At 33.3% G+C, this 17,599-nt stretch overlaps 2 protein-coding genes across 2 annotated transcripts; one reads left to right on the top strand and one right to left on the bottom strand.

Moving 5' to 3' along the window:
* Window positions 1-3,972: 3,972 nt before the first annotated feature.
* LOC127105427 (methylmalonate-semialdehyde dehydrogenase [acylating], mitochondrial) lies at window positions 3,973-9,702 on the top strand. The gene is made up of 19 exons (XM_051042610.1): window positions 3,973-4,117; window positions 4,245-4,339; window positions 4,581-4,652; window positions 4,749-4,910; window positions 5,030-5,108; window positions 5,217-5,371; window positions 6,306-6,369; window positions 6,832-6,911; window positions 7,210-7,275; window positions 7,493-7,543; window positions 7,622-7,773; window positions 8,112-8,202; window positions 8,386-8,466; window positions 8,606-8,683; window positions 8,798-8,833; window positions 8,951-8,994; window positions 9,080-9,158; window positions 9,287-9,377; window positions 9,511-9,702. The coding sequence occupies exons 1-19, from the start codon at window positions 4,093-4,095 to the stop codon at window positions 9,621-9,623; spliced, it is 1,614 nt and encodes a 537-aa protein (XP_050898567.1). The 5' UTR covers window positions 3,973-4,092; the 3' UTR covers window positions 9,624-9,702.
* Window positions 9,703-10,029: 327 nt separating this feature from the next.
* LOC127105426 (uncharacterized) lies at window positions 10,030-13,925 on the bottom strand. The gene is made up of 9 exons (XM_051042609.1): window positions 13,648-13,925; window positions 13,507-13,533; window positions 13,279-13,401; window positions 12,925-13,168; window positions 12,721-12,792; window positions 12,500-12,586; window positions 11,446-11,766; window positions 11,242-11,316; window positions 10,030-10,917 (listed from the first exon to the last, which is right to left on the bottom strand). Exons 1-9 carry the CDS (start codon window positions 13,710-13,712, stop codon window positions 10,261-10,263), a joined length of 1,671 nt encoding a protein of 556 aa, XP_050898566.1. The 5' UTR covers window positions 13,713-13,925; the 3' UTR covers window positions 10,030-10,260.
* Between the last annotated feature and the right edge of the window lie 3,674 nt (window positions 13,926-17,599).

Genomic DNA, 17,599 nt, shown 5'->3' with positions numbered 1-17,599 from the left:
TTTTTTTAGATGGGCTTCGACCAACAAGAAAAAAAATTGATCTAAAAATCCTCGTCATTACCTTGATGGTTACCGTGTCATTTTCGATCAGATTTCGTCAACCAACGTAATATTGGTTTCTCTACTTTTTTTTATTACATATCACTTAAACAATAAATGGTAAAGTAACCTATTTTTTTATACATTAATAGTTTATATGGAGGCCATATCTTGGATACCCCCCATTGGAGAATGATGATCATTTGATTTGAAGTGCAACGACACCTATCTTGTGCTTTTGGATCGTTGAAATGCATCAATCAGATAGGGTAAAATTGCAATTTGAGTATTATCAAGACATACCCAATCCTCCTAAATGCCTCCAAGAACAACATACCATGACTATGCAAGAGTCATGGAATTATAGTTACACAATGTTGAATAGAAATGAACAACAACTTTGAGAAAACAGACACCAATTGTGTTTGACTGGGGTAACATTTCAGGGAGAAATGAAGCCAACCGAAGAATATATTAACTGGCTTCGACATCTTCCATTACAATACGCGTCAATTGAACAACTACTTATTGACCCCCGTCAGCACTGTTACACATCACAAATGTCGACTACACCACGACCACAATTAACAAACCCCCAATCAAGAATCCCTCCCAACCAACATTATACACAAACTTCGACTTCCATCCAATATGAACCACAAACTCAATATACACAACCCTACCAACAACAAACAGAATACACCCAATACCATCAACCAAACTACCAAACCCAAACACAACACACCTCATACCAACAACCAAACTACCACACACTAACACAGCAAACACCAACTAATTATCCATACCAAACACCAACTAATTATCCATACCAAACACCACAAAACCCTATAGACTACACTTCTCGAACCCAACAACAACCATACCTACGCCCCCCACATAACTACACACCCATCCTACCACCTAACTTTGATTGTTCAACTACACATAAACAATCAACAACCACCGATGTGAGCGACTATTACATCGCAACCATAGAACCTTCAAACCCAAACCCTGCCTCATTTACACAAATATTAAACAACTTTTGTCCTAATATGGATTTCGAGAATTTTGAAGCATTCAAAAAATTTCGTGAACAACCACCCATTTTTCAAACCACTGCTTATCCGTCCACAACAACATCCCCTCATATACCTACCTCAACACAACCATTAGGTTGTGATCATCGAGTTCGAGTTCGTGCAAGATGTGGTACTGGTAGTCATTTCGTCGATGAAGATCCCAATCAACGTTGAAATTAATTTCTTTTTAATCTCTTGTAATTTGTAAATATACTTAAATAATATTAAGAATGTAAACATTGTAAGTATCGTTTTTAATTAATATTATATGAAATAATAATTTTTTTATTTAATTTTTAACTTTTATTAAAAATATTATGTAACGATTTATTAATAAATTTATTTTTAATACAATTTATTAATTATATGAAATAACAATTTATTTTTCAAAATAATATTTTTTATTTAATTTTTAAAACTTATTAAAAATATTATGTAACAATTTATTTAATTTGTTTAAAAAAATTAAAAAAAATTATTTTTAATATTAATTTTTAATTAATATTAAATGTTTATTATAAATATTATATAAAAAGGTATATAATTTATTAATATTAAATAATTATTAAAAATATTATATAAAAACATATTTAATTTATTAATATTTTTTTAAAATTTATTTATATTAAATATGATATTTAATCTTAATTAATTATTTTAATCATCTAAAATTAATTCAGAAATTAAAAAAAGAAGTGCTCCATCCCAACTACACTTCTGGGGTGTCCGCCGTCTAGGATGGAGTCTCCTATAAAATATTTAAATATTCATACTATAAGACAAAAAAAGTGACATTGGAGGAATTTTTTTTTGGGAAGATGACATTTTGGGAATACTTTTTGCAAAAGAGTTTCGATAGTTATTTTTTAAGCATTTTTTAACATTTTTTTTGTACAAGAAAACTTTGCAAAAAAAAAATCCGATAATCAATTTTTTTGTATCGGGAGATTTTACAAAAAGGGTTCCGATAGTCATTTTTCAAGTATTTTTCTAAATATTCTTTTTGTGTATCAAAAGACTTTACAAAAGAGTTTCGGTAGTCAATTTTCATGTACCGGAAGACTTTGCAAAAGACTTCCAATAATTAATTTTCAAACATTTTTTAAATATTTTTTGGTGTCTCAGATGACTTTATAAGAAGATAGTCAAATTTTTGTGTACCGGAAGACTTTGTAAAATAGTTTTGATACTCATTTTGTAAGTATTAATTTTTTTTGCATATCCGAAGATTTTACAAAAGAGTTCCGATAATCAATTTTTGTGTATCGGAACTCTTTTGCAAAATCTTCCGGTACACAAAAAAAAAATTAAAAAATACTTAAAAATTATTATCGTAACTCTTTTGCAAAGTCTTCTAATAAGTAAAGTAAAATTAAAAAAATAAAATGATAAATTAGTTAAAAATATATAAAAATAAAATTTATATTTTTCAATAAAAATGTTGAGTTATAAGGATAAATGCAGATATATAAGATAAATTTTTTATTATAATATACCACAAATCCAAATAGCAAAGTTAGGGATTCTCTTACACATACCCATACATCCATATTACATTTGTATGAGACATATTGATATTTTGCTTGCATTTTGTCTTAAATCTATTCTATATAAGTCACGGGTTCCTCCGAACACGAAGTTGTCTTGCATTTTCTCTTTGGCTGTTCAGTTATAATAATATTGTCAAGGTAAATTCATGTAGTTTTTTTTCTTTCAAATATACTCTTTTTAATTTTATTTTAAATTTTAATTTTTTTTTCTTCACAAATGACGGTTATATATAACGGTTTATTATTTTTCACATTAAATTGAAATCCATAATCAGAAATACATACAACAATTGTAATGACACTTGAGATAAAACTAAACACTTGAGAAATTTTATAATAATTAATAAAATTAATTAAAAAATATTTTTTTTGTTATTTTAATTTTTAGTATATTTTAATATTTATCTATATTTTTAAAATAAAATATTCAATAAATATAAAATATATTAGAAAATTAAATAATTTAAAAATTTAAGATATGCATTAAAATATTTAATAAATTTAAATTTAAATAGACATTAAAAAAAATTTAAAATTAAAATATAATATTAAAAGTTACTATAATAATCGAAAATATAAAAATAAATTAATTAGCATATTAATATTCTTGTTCGATGTAAAAAATATGAGTTGGTTAGAAAAAATTTAAAATGTATCGAAATTCATAAATTTAATTAATTAAAATCAAAATTAATCAATTAATGTTATTAATTACTATAAATATCTGACACTCTTCAACAACGGTCAATCTCCAACCTATCAGATTATGCAACGTAATAATAAAATCTTTCAAACCCAACTCCACCTGGTTAATAAAATTACCTCCAGACTTTTTTATAAATATGGATTTTGTAAATTTCAATACAGTACATTTTTTATTTTTTCCTAACCAACTCTCCCTTTTTTATATCGAATAAGAGTATCGATATGATAATTAATTTATTTTTATATTTTTAATTATCGTATTATAATTTTTAATATTATATTTCAATATAATTTTTAATGCCTATTTAAATTTATATTTATTAAATATTTTATTTCATATTTTAATTTTTTAAATTATTTAATTTTCCAATGTATTTTATATTTATTAAATATTTAATATTAAAAATATAAATAAATATTAAAATATATTACAAAATTAAAATAACAAAATATATATTTTTTCCTATTTTTAATTAATTATTATATTTATAAAATGATTAAAATTATTTATTAATAATAAAAAAAACGAAAAGATAAAAAAATAGGGATGCACCATCTGAGATGTAATTTTTTATTTAAATGTAATTTTGTTTAAAATATAATGGTTATAGATTATACCTTCCACATTACGATTACATACTCAGTGTGCTGACTCATCTTCTTCTCTTTCGTTCCAAACTCTATCATCCTTAATTTTTTCAATCACCAATACCGTGATGCTGCAGCTTTCAATTCGACGCGGTAAGTCTACAATTCATTACTCACCAATCGTTTCTTTTATGCCCATATAGGCGATGATTGATCAATGTTTTGAATTATGATTCTTATTTAGATAGTTTTCATTTTTTTTTATTATCTGTGTTTGCAGCAAAATTGAAGTTTCTCATGCCTCAGATCTCTGCTTTGGGAAATTTCCATTTCTCAACAGCGGTTCAATCATCTTCCAGTAGCCGCAATGCTCCGGTAAGTTCAACTTTTAGTCTGATTCTTGGTTTGTTTTTTCTCCAGTGAAATTGGCTACTCTGTTTCTTTTAGATCATTAATAGTTAAGATGTTATACAATTTGCTTTAGGTCATGATTCTATTTTATGTATTGAAATTTTCGTAGTGGAAATTGACAATTACATTATTCAATTATGCTACTTCAAATTTCCTCTATTGTTAGTGAGTTCTTGTTAACCTTATTTTGATTGTGTTCTATCAGAGGGTTCCGAATCTTATTGGGGGAAGGCTTCTTGACTCAAAATCATCAAATTTCATCGATGTTATAAACCCGGTAGGTGTTTTTTTTCTTATACACTGAGTTTACAGTTGTGTTTGTTTGTAGTTTTGAGAAATGCAGATTTCTAATGTTTCTCTAATCCGAGTATAGGCAACACAAGAAGTTGTTTCACAAGTTCCGTTGACTACAGTTGACGAGTTTAAAGCTGCTGTATCTGCAGCAAAGAAGGCATTTCCATCATGGCGTAACACTCCGGTCACGACACGCCAACGTGTTATGTTGAAGCTCCAGGAGCTCATACGCAGAGATATGGTGAGCATCTTACAACATTCTAGAAGACGTGGTGCATTCTTTTGCGAATATAGACACCACCCCTTCTATCATGCATACTGTTAGAAGTTTATTATCTTTCGACTTTGTATTTGTTTTAGGATAAACTTGCTCTTAATGTGACCACTGAACAAGGAAAGACACTGAAGGATGCACAAGGAGATGTATTTCGTGGCTTAGGTTGGTCTTTATCATAACTTGGTTGTTAACATTTTGTAGCGACATCATAATTATGCTCATAATTTTTGGCAATGTGATTATTGAGTACTTTTAATTTATATCATTTAGAGGTGGTTGAACATGCTTGTGGAATGGGAACTCTACAAATGGGAGAGTATGTTTCAAATGTATCACACGGGGTCGACACATACAGCGTTAGAGAACCAATTGGTGTTTGTGCTGGTATTTGTCCTTTCAACTTTCCTGCAATGATTCCCTTGTGGGTAAGAAGTCTTCTATCTTTTGGCTATTGAATTGATATATTGCCTTTCAGTAATTTGGTTCACCTTTATTTCTTATCTGCTTTCATCACATCCATATCATCCATCATGTATGGAACAGAACAAGTCTACTTTATATTTTATAGAATTATCTAAAAACAGTTATCGACAAGAACTTTGTATTACCTATCTCCATGATGGTTAATTCTCACCGGAATGTGGTGTACGAATTATTGCATTGAACCTATGAAGCTCGGACTCGGACACGGACACAGGACACGACACGGACACGAGGATCCCGCTAATGTACAAATCATAGGACACGGACACGGCTATATATATTTTATATATTAATATAATAATGTAATTTATGGGCAAAATTTGTAAATAGTTTAAAATGAGAAGCAAAATTTATGTTTATTTAAGATAAAATAATAAAAAATTCTTTCAACACTCTCAAACAAATTTCAAACATGATAATTGATATTCATAAATACCTTATGAAAACCATGCAAAGATGAAAATAATCTGAGAAGATAAAAGAATTTTGTGGAGACAAAAGTAGTGAAAGTGAAATATAAAAGAATAAGGAATCCTAATTGTATTGTTTTTATAGTAAAAAAGTGGAATATGAAAGCTAAAAAACTTATTTATTTTTTAAATTTTGAAAAATTTTGAGTTGGACTTTTTTTAAAAGAAAAATTCTGGAATTTTCTGAATTGGACCGTGTCCTTTATTTGAAATAAGGTGTCGTATTCATGTCCGCAACAATTAAATATTATTTTCTCGTTAGACACTTCAAAAACGTGTCGTACGCGTGTCGTATGCGTGTCGGTGTCCGACACATGTCCGACACGGCGACACGCCGTGTGAATGGCGTGTCGGAGCTTCATAGCATTGAACATTATAAAAAGTTCTGAATGTCCGTTATTTGCAGATGTTTCCCGTGGCTGTTACATGTGGCAATACCTTTGTTCTAAAACCGTCAGAGAAAGACCCAGGTGATGTTCGCATTCTATCAATATCCTTGAATCATCTTAATTTGGAGCATATTGTAATACTATAATAAAGAAACTGACTTTATCATTGTTTGTCATTAGGAGCATGCTTAATTCATTTCAAACTGTATTGTGAACACCATGAGTTGGAAATTTAATTAAACAATTGCCTCTAATATGATCTCTTCTAAAGAGAGTGCCAGGGATTTTTCACTCACTAACCTAACCATCTGTTTGCTATTTAAAGGCTCACAAAATTGAAGATTTTGGAAATTATATGCAGGACATTGAGTTACAAATTCCAAGAAATAGTATTATTGACTTCCATTTTTTTTTCTTCGGGATTTTTGTCTTTTGTAGCCATTCCCAACTTCTAAATTTCACTGTAATTGGGTGTTATATCTTTACTCCAAAACACTTAGAGGACGAGACATGGTTGTAATTTGAATTTTGTTGTTTTTCCAGGTGCTTCTATGATGCTTGCAGAATTGGCGTTGGAGGCCGGTTTGCCTGAGGGTGTCTTAAATGTTGTTCATGGAACTCATGTATGCCATCACAACTTTTTAACTAAACTTTTGTTGCTCGCACATTTCTTTTGATACTCACTGATCAAATGTGCTCATTTTGCATTTGATGAGCTCATCGTATTTCAAGTTAAATCTTAGAGTTGCATAAAATATTGTACTATACAAAGAATACTTGATACTATCGTAAAATTGATTTCATTCATAAAACAGTTGTTCCATGGCCGACGGCTTATTACTTTATGATATGTTTAGAATGAAATAATTGTGCTTTACTTTTCTTATGGATTGATCTTCTTAATTATACAATTGGTGACAGGATGTTGTGAATGCCATTTGTGATGATGACGATATTAAAGCCATATCATTTGTTGGTTCTAATGTTGTAAGTGTTATAATCATTGTTTCATTTTTCACTTCATTGATTTTATTGTTTCCTCTTTGTGACCTGTTGTCAGAAAATTGAGTGATATTTTTTTCCATTCGGTTGTGCATAGATAGAAAGATAAATAATAGAGGGCAAATGATTCAAATGCTAAAAATTTGCAAACTAAATTCTATTTTCTGCAAACACCTATTTGACTTTCATATTTGTATTAAAGGCTGGAATGCACATATATTCAAGAGCAGCAGCTAAAGGAAAACGTGTCCAGGTTGGTACAATTTGTTTCTCCTCCTCTTTGTGAAATATTGGTTAATGTTCATGTAATAATATAAAGTATGGTTTGCAGTCTAATATGGGGGCCAAAAATCATGCAATTGTCATGCCAGATGCAAATGTCGATGCCACTATAAATGCTTTAGTCGCTGCTGGTTTTGGAGCTGCTGGACAGAGGTGCATGGCTCTCAGCACAGTTGTTTTTGTGGGAGGCTCCAAAGAATGGTATCATACTCCATTCTGTTTTGACTCATTTGTGCTTATCACGGATTTTGTGTTTGTAATTTTTTAATGTGGAGAGTTTTTGCATTTACTGTATAATCACAAATGATGAATATTTTATCGTAATTCCAATTTCACAAAACAAAAAAAAAACTAAATAGGTTGTCTAGAAAGTGTTATTTAAAAATTGGACTACCTTGTGTAGAAAAAACCGTGTTCAGTATTTAAAAATTGGACTACCTTGTATAGGTTTGTTGACTTCAACTTTATTATCTTTTGACCTTGGAAATTTGATTTTGATTATGAACTTAATTTTTTAAAACTCTGCATTATTTATGCAGGGAAACAAAAATCATAGAGCGTGCGAAAGCTCTTAAAGTAAATGCTGGAACTGAACCTGATACGGATCTTGGTCCGGTTATCAGCAAACAGGTTAGCTTATGATTCTCATTTACTTGTTTTCCAAGGTGCATCTTAACTAATAATTGAATAACAAATCTCCAATGCGTCCTTCAAGAATTACTGCTATGGCTATTCAATTCAATCTCATTTTCACACCAATTGTTGTGTATATTTTAGCTATTTGTTTCCAAAACATTCTAACTGGCTTCACAGGCAAAGGAGCGAGTGCACTCATTAGTTCAATCTGGAGTCGAGAGTGGTGCCAAACTGCTGCTTGATGGAAGAAATATAGTGGTAACTTTCATACCCTTAACTGCCATTTTCAACTATCTTATTATTATTTTTTTCAAAGAAAAAAATAAAAACATGATAAGAGATAACTAAACATAAATTTTAAGGATTGTTTATCAATTCATACACGCATGACAAATAGGTCCCAGGATATGAATCTGGCAATTTTGTCGGGCCAACCATCTTATCAAATATCACTACCGACATGGAGTGCTACAAGGTATTTTCTATCAATCTCCGATCTAAAGGTTTCTACTAAAAGAATTCCTTCAGAGTAGAGAGTTGAGGTTTAGATGTATATTAAACTTAACTGTGTTTAACATGACACATGCAGGAGGAGATTTTTGGCCCAGTTCTTCTTTTTATGGAGGTGTGTCTCTTTATTTCTTCCTTGGAATCTTATTGCTTTATACTGAAATACCAAAGATATAATTCTTGGTAAAATATTTCCTGATTACATTGTTTTCTGTTTTGTTTTAATCTTCAGGCGGATAGCTTAGAAGAGGCCATAAACATTATCAACAAAAACAAGTACTCACTCAACACGCCACTACTGTCATTGCCTTTTGTTAAACTGCTATATATTTGTTTCTAATTACTCTAACCTTTCTAACAGGTATGGAAATGGTGCTTCTATATTTACCACTTCTGGTGTTGCTGCTAGGAAATTTCAGACCGAGATTGAGGCCGGGCAGGTAAAATTTACTACTTCGTGGAAGCATGTTAACAAATGATAACGCTTGTAAATTTCAACCAGTATATGCATTAGGAGATGCTTTTTATCAACCAATCACATTGCATTTTAACATGAAATTTGAACCAGGTTGGTGTCAATGTTCCTATTCCAGTTCCTTTGCCATTTTTCTCATTTACCGGCAACAAGGCTTCATTTGCTGGCGATCTCAATTTCTACGGTAGAGTGATTTATACAAACTCTGGCTGTTATGCAATCATTTATCACTTACATTGTTCAAGAGTTACATTTTTCTTATGATATAGGCTATAGTGTTTGATTTGAACATGATGTTATGCTTTGTTGAATTGCAGGCAAGGCAGGGGTTAACTTTTTTACACAGATCAAAACAATAACTCAGCAGTGGAAGGATTCTGTAGGCGGTAGCAAGATTAACTTGGCAATGCCAACCTCTCAAAAATCTTGATTACTAGAGAGTCATGTGTATAATCTTTTACTGTCTTGGAATCTTTGAACTCTTCAATAAAATGCCATAGTTTTGCACTCTTGTTGTGTATTTTCTTTTCTTTTTTCTCCTCGTGTTGTGCATATTGTTTTCTAAAATGATGGCTTATGTTTTAGGAACAGAATCCATTAATATTATATCCACCCACATAAAGTTGTCCTATAAATTGCTTCAGGTTTACCTTGAAATATGACCCAATAATATATATACTTGAAAACCTAAGGGTTGAAAAATACATTTAAACCCTTTCTAATAGGATTCTTAGAATGAGTTGTTAACTTTCAAATTTATTCCTAACTTACACAGAATGTGAAAAAAAAGAAATGATTTGTCATGTGTAATGAGAATGAATTCTCAACAGAAAAGAAACACAACCATCAAAAGATAACATTTTCTAAGCTCACTTTTAAGAAAGTATTACTATTACAAACCAGAACTCAACTTCTAATCTTTTTCTTAGAAAATAAAATAAAAATTTATGTCAGTTTCATGAAAATTAATTTTACTAAAATCTTAAAAATGAACAAGTACTTCCATTTAATCCTCTGCAACAATGTCAAGGAGGCTTCTTACCCCAATTCCCCTTTTCAGCTTCATTTCAAGCAATGCCAATGTCCCTAAGGTTCTTTAAACTATCAACTTTGCTTTGCATGTTAGCCAAATGTTTCTTCCCATTTAAGTGAGAGGCAACATTGTTCTCACAATGAAGTACAGCATTACAGACTCTACACATTAATTTTGAATTATGTATGCTAATAAGCTCAGACATGTTCTTTTGCAGTTTTTCCACCTTATTATCCAACACTACCTTCAACACTTTGTTAACAATACCATCTCCATTCTTGACCTTGGAATTTAACACATTGTTAACATTCTTCTGTTTCACCTCCTCTTCTTTGTTAACATTACCATCTCCATTCTTGACCTTCGAATTTAACATATTGTTAACATTCTTCTGTTTCACCTCCTCTTTGGGCTGATAGATTTTCAGCTTCTGCAGAGCAGCTTGCTTCTTCGCTTTCAAAGCTGCTTCACAACTAGCCATGTGTTTCTTCCCTTTGAGGTGGGAAAACAAAGTTGCCTCGCTCGATGTTGTTACCAAACATAAAGCACAAGTCCACTCTTTCTGCACTTCCTTCAGTCTTGAAGAACTTTGAGGAATCTCTCCACCAGCTCTGTCACTCTCTGCTGTTGCTTTGGTTTCTACTATGTCTGATGATGCCTTTTGACTTGCCACAGTATTATCATAGGTTCTCTAGCAACAACAACAACGGCCACAAAAATCATCACCACATCCACACAATTTATATATAATAAAAATGTACTTGTAAGCCTAAATATTTCACAAATGACCTCTTAGCATGCCTCAATTCTAGAATTTATTGCCTTTGGAAGATTTCTATTTTGAGTGAACGAGACTAATTCTACAATGCACAATTTTTGTTTCCCACAACTGAATCATTAAGTTCCACCATCCAATGGTGGAACTTATTGATCCAACGATAGAAACAAATTTGTGCATGGTACAACACCTACTTCCGTTGTGCACAATAGGACTAGCCTATGAATGAATTCTTACTTGCTTGGTTGCAGGGATTTCTTTTTTCTCTTTGATGTCTCTATGTTCTGTTTGGAGTCTTTGATCTCCATTTGTCTGCACAAGAAACTCCTTCATTAAGTACGCTAAATGTCACCATATGACTTAGACAGGTAGATTGACTCATACAAGAACTAGTAACAAGGATTATATTAATTTCACAACACTTAAATATCAAAATTTTACCTTTAGCATTTCTTTATCATCCGTAGCTAAGATTTCATTTGTCACTGCGTCCTTTTGTCTCTGAAGAGTAGGTTGCTTCTTTGCTATTAAAGCTTCAGTTCTAGCCCTGTGTCTCCTTCCACTGAGGTGGGAGTTCAAGGTCATCTCGCTCGATGTTGTTACCAAACATAAAGCACAAGTCCACTCTTTCTGCATTTCCTTCTGTGTAGAAGTAGAACTCTGAGGAACCTCTCCACCAGCTCTGTCATTCTCCGCTGTTCCTTTGGTTGTGGCTGATGATGCACTTTGACTTGGCCCAACTTTAGGTATGACAGGAATATCCTACAACATCCAAATGTTAACACACAGACTAAGTACTTCATGCAAGACAGCCCAATATAATTGGAAGAATATATATATTTTGAACATTTTCAACATAAATCTATGGTTATTACTCAGGCATACAAGGGAGAAGATAATTCAATTTGAAGACCTATACTTCAGAGAAGGGTGGTATCATTAGGTTTCTTACTCACAGTCGAAAAACAGAATATGTTCTTTTTATTTTTTACGGGTAGAAAACTTCAGAATTCCTGAGCCATTTTAGTTACTTGTTACCATTTCTTCCCCATAAAGTTTCATCTTTCCTAGCTATAAAATGAAACTAAAGAATACTGTAGTAAAAGATCACTATTCAGAACAAAACAGTTACAAGCATTGTAGAATTAACGAAAATCTTGAAAAGCACAAGAAAAAACAAAAGATGATACAACTAGTTCACACAGTTCAAAGACTGTCATGTGAATGATATACAACCACTACGGCAGTCATTTAAATAGAAGACTGTGACTACATTTTAGTTGTAGATGAAAATGTAGAAACGCCTCAAATAAAAGTACGATTAGTCTAAAACGCCGAAACACCAACAATCCAACAAAATCATGATCACATCCACACATTTATATGTACTTGTAAGACTAAACCTTTCATAAATGACATCTTAGAAAGCTTCGAGTCAAAAAAATAATTGTGCTTGATAGATTTCTGTTAGGAGTGAATACGAATGAAGTCTTACTTGCTTGGTGGCAGGAGTTTCTCTTTTTTCAATAGCCTCCAAATCTTTGATGTCTAGGTGCTCAGTTTGGAGTCGTTCACCATTTGTCTGCAGAAAGTCAAGTTCCCTCATTATGTATTCTAAATTTCACCGCGAGAACGAGACAGGTACAATTGACATTTACAACAACATATTACAAGAACTATAATAATGTCACAATTGACTTAACATAAAAAATTTACCTTTAGCATTTCTTTATTATCAGTAGATATGATTTCGTTTGTCACTTCTGCATCAGGCCTACACATTGTGTTCTACAATATGAAAAAAAGAAAAATTAGCTAAAATTTCCAATTTTATGCAGATATAGAGACATATCCATATAATTCTTAGAGTTATAGTACTCCCAACTTTTTTATACACCATATTGTGACATAGCTATTTACCTTACTAGCAATGAGTTTCTCTAAGGCTTCAGTTCCATTTTCTTTCACATATCTCTCTGCATGCATTAAAAAGTCATCTTTCTCAACAAAACACTTCCTCCAGTACTCATTAAACCTCCATGCGACGACTATTTGCAATTTCATGGGGCGGATAAGGTTATTATAAACATAAGTAGCTCGTCCAAAGTCCGGTATGGTGAGCAGGAAGATGATCATTAGCTTAACGTACAGCCAGACCCACAACCTGGTATGAAACATGTGAATGATTAAAGTAGTTAAAATCTCGATGAATTTGTTTACAAAAATCAAAAGGGAATCATTTGCAACATTAATTTACATTGAGTAAAGAATTACCATGGTAGAAGGGTGATAAAAGCATACTCAAAGAGATAAATGAATGAAAGAAGTATCCAATATGAGATCAAATTCTTAGTTTCTGCATAAGAATCAGTCTCGATTGCTTGAATGGAAGCACACCTGTCCAAGAATTATAATCACAAAAAGATCAAAATATGTGAAACAATAATAATGTAAAAGGTAGAAACTTTTTGGGTAGAACAAAAACCTAGAACAATAACTTACATAGGATACACCAGAGCAACAAGAGGCCTAGAAAATAGAAGGAAATAAAACAAATGAAATGCTGATTCGCATAAGTTGGAGCTAACAATGCGAAGATTCATGAGAAAAATGAGAAAGATAAAGGAGGAATAAATTGCATACCATGCGAAATGATGAAGGAATTTGAAAGATAGTTTAAGAAAGCATGAAAAAGCCATATGTAACATATCCGTGACTCAAAAAATCAAATTCAATTGAAGCTCTGAATGAGTAGTGAAACCCAGATTGGAGGAAAAAAATAAAGGATCGTGTAAAAGGAAAATGAAAAAGCAGAGTAGTTTAGTTGGCAGTTGAAACATGAAGAAAGTGTGACGTGGAGAGAAAGTGTGAAGATGAAGCAACTAAGGAACCAACCAAGTACTAACACTAATGACTAACTTAGGTCACAATTCAGTCAACTCAAACGTCTTTTTTTTTTCTTTCTGTTGGATTACTATTGGATAAAGAAATCTACTTTTAACAATAACAATTCAATTGCATGCACTTCTAAAATTATCATTTTTGTTCACAAAATATACATTACTAAAAAGGACTAATATATAATTAACAAATGTATTAATTAAAATCTCTCTCTCTCTCTCTCCACTCTATATATGGTCATCATCACCTTCAATTTAAAAATCGAAGCCATATTTGTATTCCTCGTTTCACGACCTTCTTAATGAATCAGTTGGAATTTTGTTTCTATCAACCTTACCGTCGACAACCGTTTTTTCATCTCTGACTGATTTGTTAAGAACGACCATCGTTTCTCCTCTTCTCCGACCGGTTCGTTAAGAACGACACCTGTTTCTCCTTCTATTGTTCTTTCATTCATATCTTCTTCTTCTAACATGAAAACAATTCATTCTTTCCTCTAGATTTCATTCTTTCTTGTGCATTTTGTAGGTGTTTAATTGGCTGAATTATATGGTAAAACACTAATGTCTTGACGGATGTCATGACATGTATGTGTGACTGCATTGTAGTTACTGCAGGACTAGCTAACACAGGATTATTGAATGCTGTGACATTCATACCTGTCAACAGATACTAAGGAACAGAAGTTCTGTTAGAACTTAGTATTCATTTGCAGTCTGGTTATCAAGGAAGAACCAGACCTGACATAAGGCCTACTGACTGAATGTCAAACTGGATGTTGTGACATTCATCATTAACAGCAGCTGGTGAAGATTAGGCAGAGTGGTGTTCTGCTATACTTCAGCATATTACTTAGTTTGTTCTTCAAGAGAATAACAGAACTAACTTAAGGCCAAATGTATAAATGTTAAGTTGGACGCTTTGACATTTATTAATGTAAGCTGTTACTGTAGTACGGTCATTTTGATCATGTACAGGTCAGCAAAATTGTACAGTCTGTTTTCTGGAAAAACAGACTCAGCATATGGACCTTGATGTCAAGCTGAATGTCGTGACATTCGTGCCTGACAGCATATGCTAAATTGTAGGTTGTTCAGTTTTCTGTTTCAGCTTTTTCTCAGGCTATTCTTTAGGGATTCAACAGCTGAGAGAAAATCCAGGAAATCAACAACCAAGCTACATTCAATGAACCTAACAAATAGCCTATTTGTTAGCAACCTAAATGTTGAATTTGAGGGAACTTGTGTGACCTAAAATTCAGGAAAATACAGGTGCAAAAGCCCAGGTGCTGCAATATAAAAAGGAAGGCATTCCTTCATTCAGTTTCGGGGATTTTGAGGCGTGAAGATTTAGTGTGTCCATCATACTTCACTGCTGTATTTTGTGAGTCTTGTATTAGACGTATCTTGTAAGCCAAGTCATTATCAAGTAGATGATTGCTTTGGCATAGGGTGTTCATTGAGTTGTAAGTGTTATGTCACTCAAAGCTTTTAAGCGTGAGTGCTGTGTATCTTGATTTAAGCTGTGAAGCATAATCAAGAGTTGTTTTTGAAGTGTGACTTCAAAGTGTCTTTAATATCACTGAGGTGATTGAGGGGGAGTGAGTAGGAACTCTGATCTTAGGTTAAGATTGAAATTGCATTGGGTAGGGATTAAGTGATAAGTTGTAAACGGGTGAGTTTAACTTTGAATTGATACTACTAATAGTGGATTTCCTCCCTGACTTGATAGCCCCCAGATGTAGGTCATGTTGGACTGAACTGGGTGAACAATTACTTGTGTTATTTACTGCACTTACTATTAAAGTTCTGCATAATCCCTGTCTGTGCAGAATTGGATGTCATAACAACCAGTGTGACATCCAAAGTCTGATAACTAGAATTTCAATTGGCATCAGAGCAGGCACCCTGCCTGTGAAGTTCTGGGTGAGATCTAGGGAAGTTACTTTCTAGTACCATGGACAAGGATTTAGGACACTCAAACAGACCACCCATGTTGGATGGATCTAATTATGATGACTGGAAGCCTCGCATGATAGCCTTCTTAAGGTCCCTAGACAACAAAGTCTGGAGAGCTGTCAACAAGGGATGGGAACATCCAACGAGGACTGATGAAGATGGAGTCAGTGTGCAGATTCCCGAAGAAGATTGGGACAAGGAACAAGAGGCATTAGCTCTTGGAAACTCCAAAGCCTTGAATGCACTGTTCAATGGAATCACTAAGAACATCTTCAGGCTGGTGCACCATTGTGAACTATCTAAGGAAGTTTGGGATACCCTCAAGGTAACTCATGAAGGTACTTCCAAGGTGAAGATGTCCAAACTTCAGATGTTGACAACCAAGTTTGAAAATCTGAGGATGAAAGAGGAAGAGACTATTCATGACTTTCACATGAATATTCTTGAAATTGCAAACACCTCTGGTGGACTAGGTGAGAAAATGACTGAAGAGAAACTTGTAAGAAAGATTCTCAGGTCCTTGCCTAAGAGGTTTGCTATGAAGGTCACTGCCATAGAGGAGGCTCAGGACATCAGCAATATGAAGGTAGATGAGCTCATTGGTTCTCTCCAAACCTTTGAAATGGGCTTAGGTGAGTATGCTGAGAAGAAGAAAAGCATAGCCTTTATATCAAATGCTGAAGAGGAGTCAGAAGAAGGATATACAGGAGGTGATGAAAGTATATCAGAAGCCTTAGCCATGCTTGGGAGGCAATTCAACAAGTTCATGAAGAAGATTGATCAAAGAGGTAGACCTAATGTCAAGAACATCCCGTCTGACATTAAGAAAAGATCAACTTCTGAGGAGAAGTTCAACCATGGGAAGGGAATCCAGTGTCATGGCTGTGAAGGGTATGGACACGTCAGAGCTGAATGCCCTACTTACCTCAAATTGCAAAATAAGGGGCTAGCTATCACATGGTCTGAAGGAGATTCTGAAAGTGAATCTGAAGGAGAATCTGCCAAACATGTCACTGCACTAACCAGTGTGTGTGTCTCTGAAGATGACACAAGTGCAGATGAGCTGACATTTGATGAACTTGCTGCAGCATATAAGAAGCTGTGTACCACCAGTGCAGAAGTGCGTGCACAAGGAGAAAAGCAGAAGAAACTCATCATGGAACTGGAAGATGAGAGACAGAAGCAATTGTCTGCCATAGAGGGGCTAAATGATGAGATAGCCCTGCTGACTTCCAAGCTGAACCAGATGACCAAATCCATCAGAATGATGAATAAGGGAACTGACACCTTGGAAGAAATTCTAAAGGTGGGACAGCAGTCTGGAACCAAATCTGGGCTAGGATTTGGAAAAAGAGCTGAAAACAAACGCCCAAAGGCTAGAGTTCAGAAGTTCAAGCAGATGTCAAAGCCAATGTCTCAACATCGAGGAGCTAGGATGAATGATCATCAAAAGAGAATATACCAGAATTGGAGGTGTCACCACTGTGGCAGGCTTGGACATATAAAAGCCTTCTGCTACTGGATGCATGGCTTCCCTAACAGAGCCTCACATGTCAGACCTAAGCATAAAACACGTAAGCGATGTGTTCCCATTAAGAAGCAACAATGGTATGCTAGGATAGCACACACTGCCCTAAGGGCTTCTTCCAGAGAAGACTGGTACTTTGACAGTGGATGCTCAAGACATATGACTGGTATGGAAAATCTACTGGTAGACATTCAACCTCACACCACCA

Source organism: Lathyrus oleraceus, chromosome 7 (assembly GCF_024323335.1).
Source record: "Lathyrus oleraceus cultivar Zhongwan6 chromosome 7, CAAS_Psat_ZW6_1.0, whole genome shotgun sequence".
NCBI classification, from domain to species: Eukaryota; Viridiplantae; Streptophyta; class Magnoliopsida; order Fabales; family Fabaceae; genus Lathyrus; species Lathyrus oleraceus.
The sequence above is the reverse complement of the archived record's forward strand: the minus strand, read 5'-3'. Positions and strand labels throughout refer to the sequence as shown.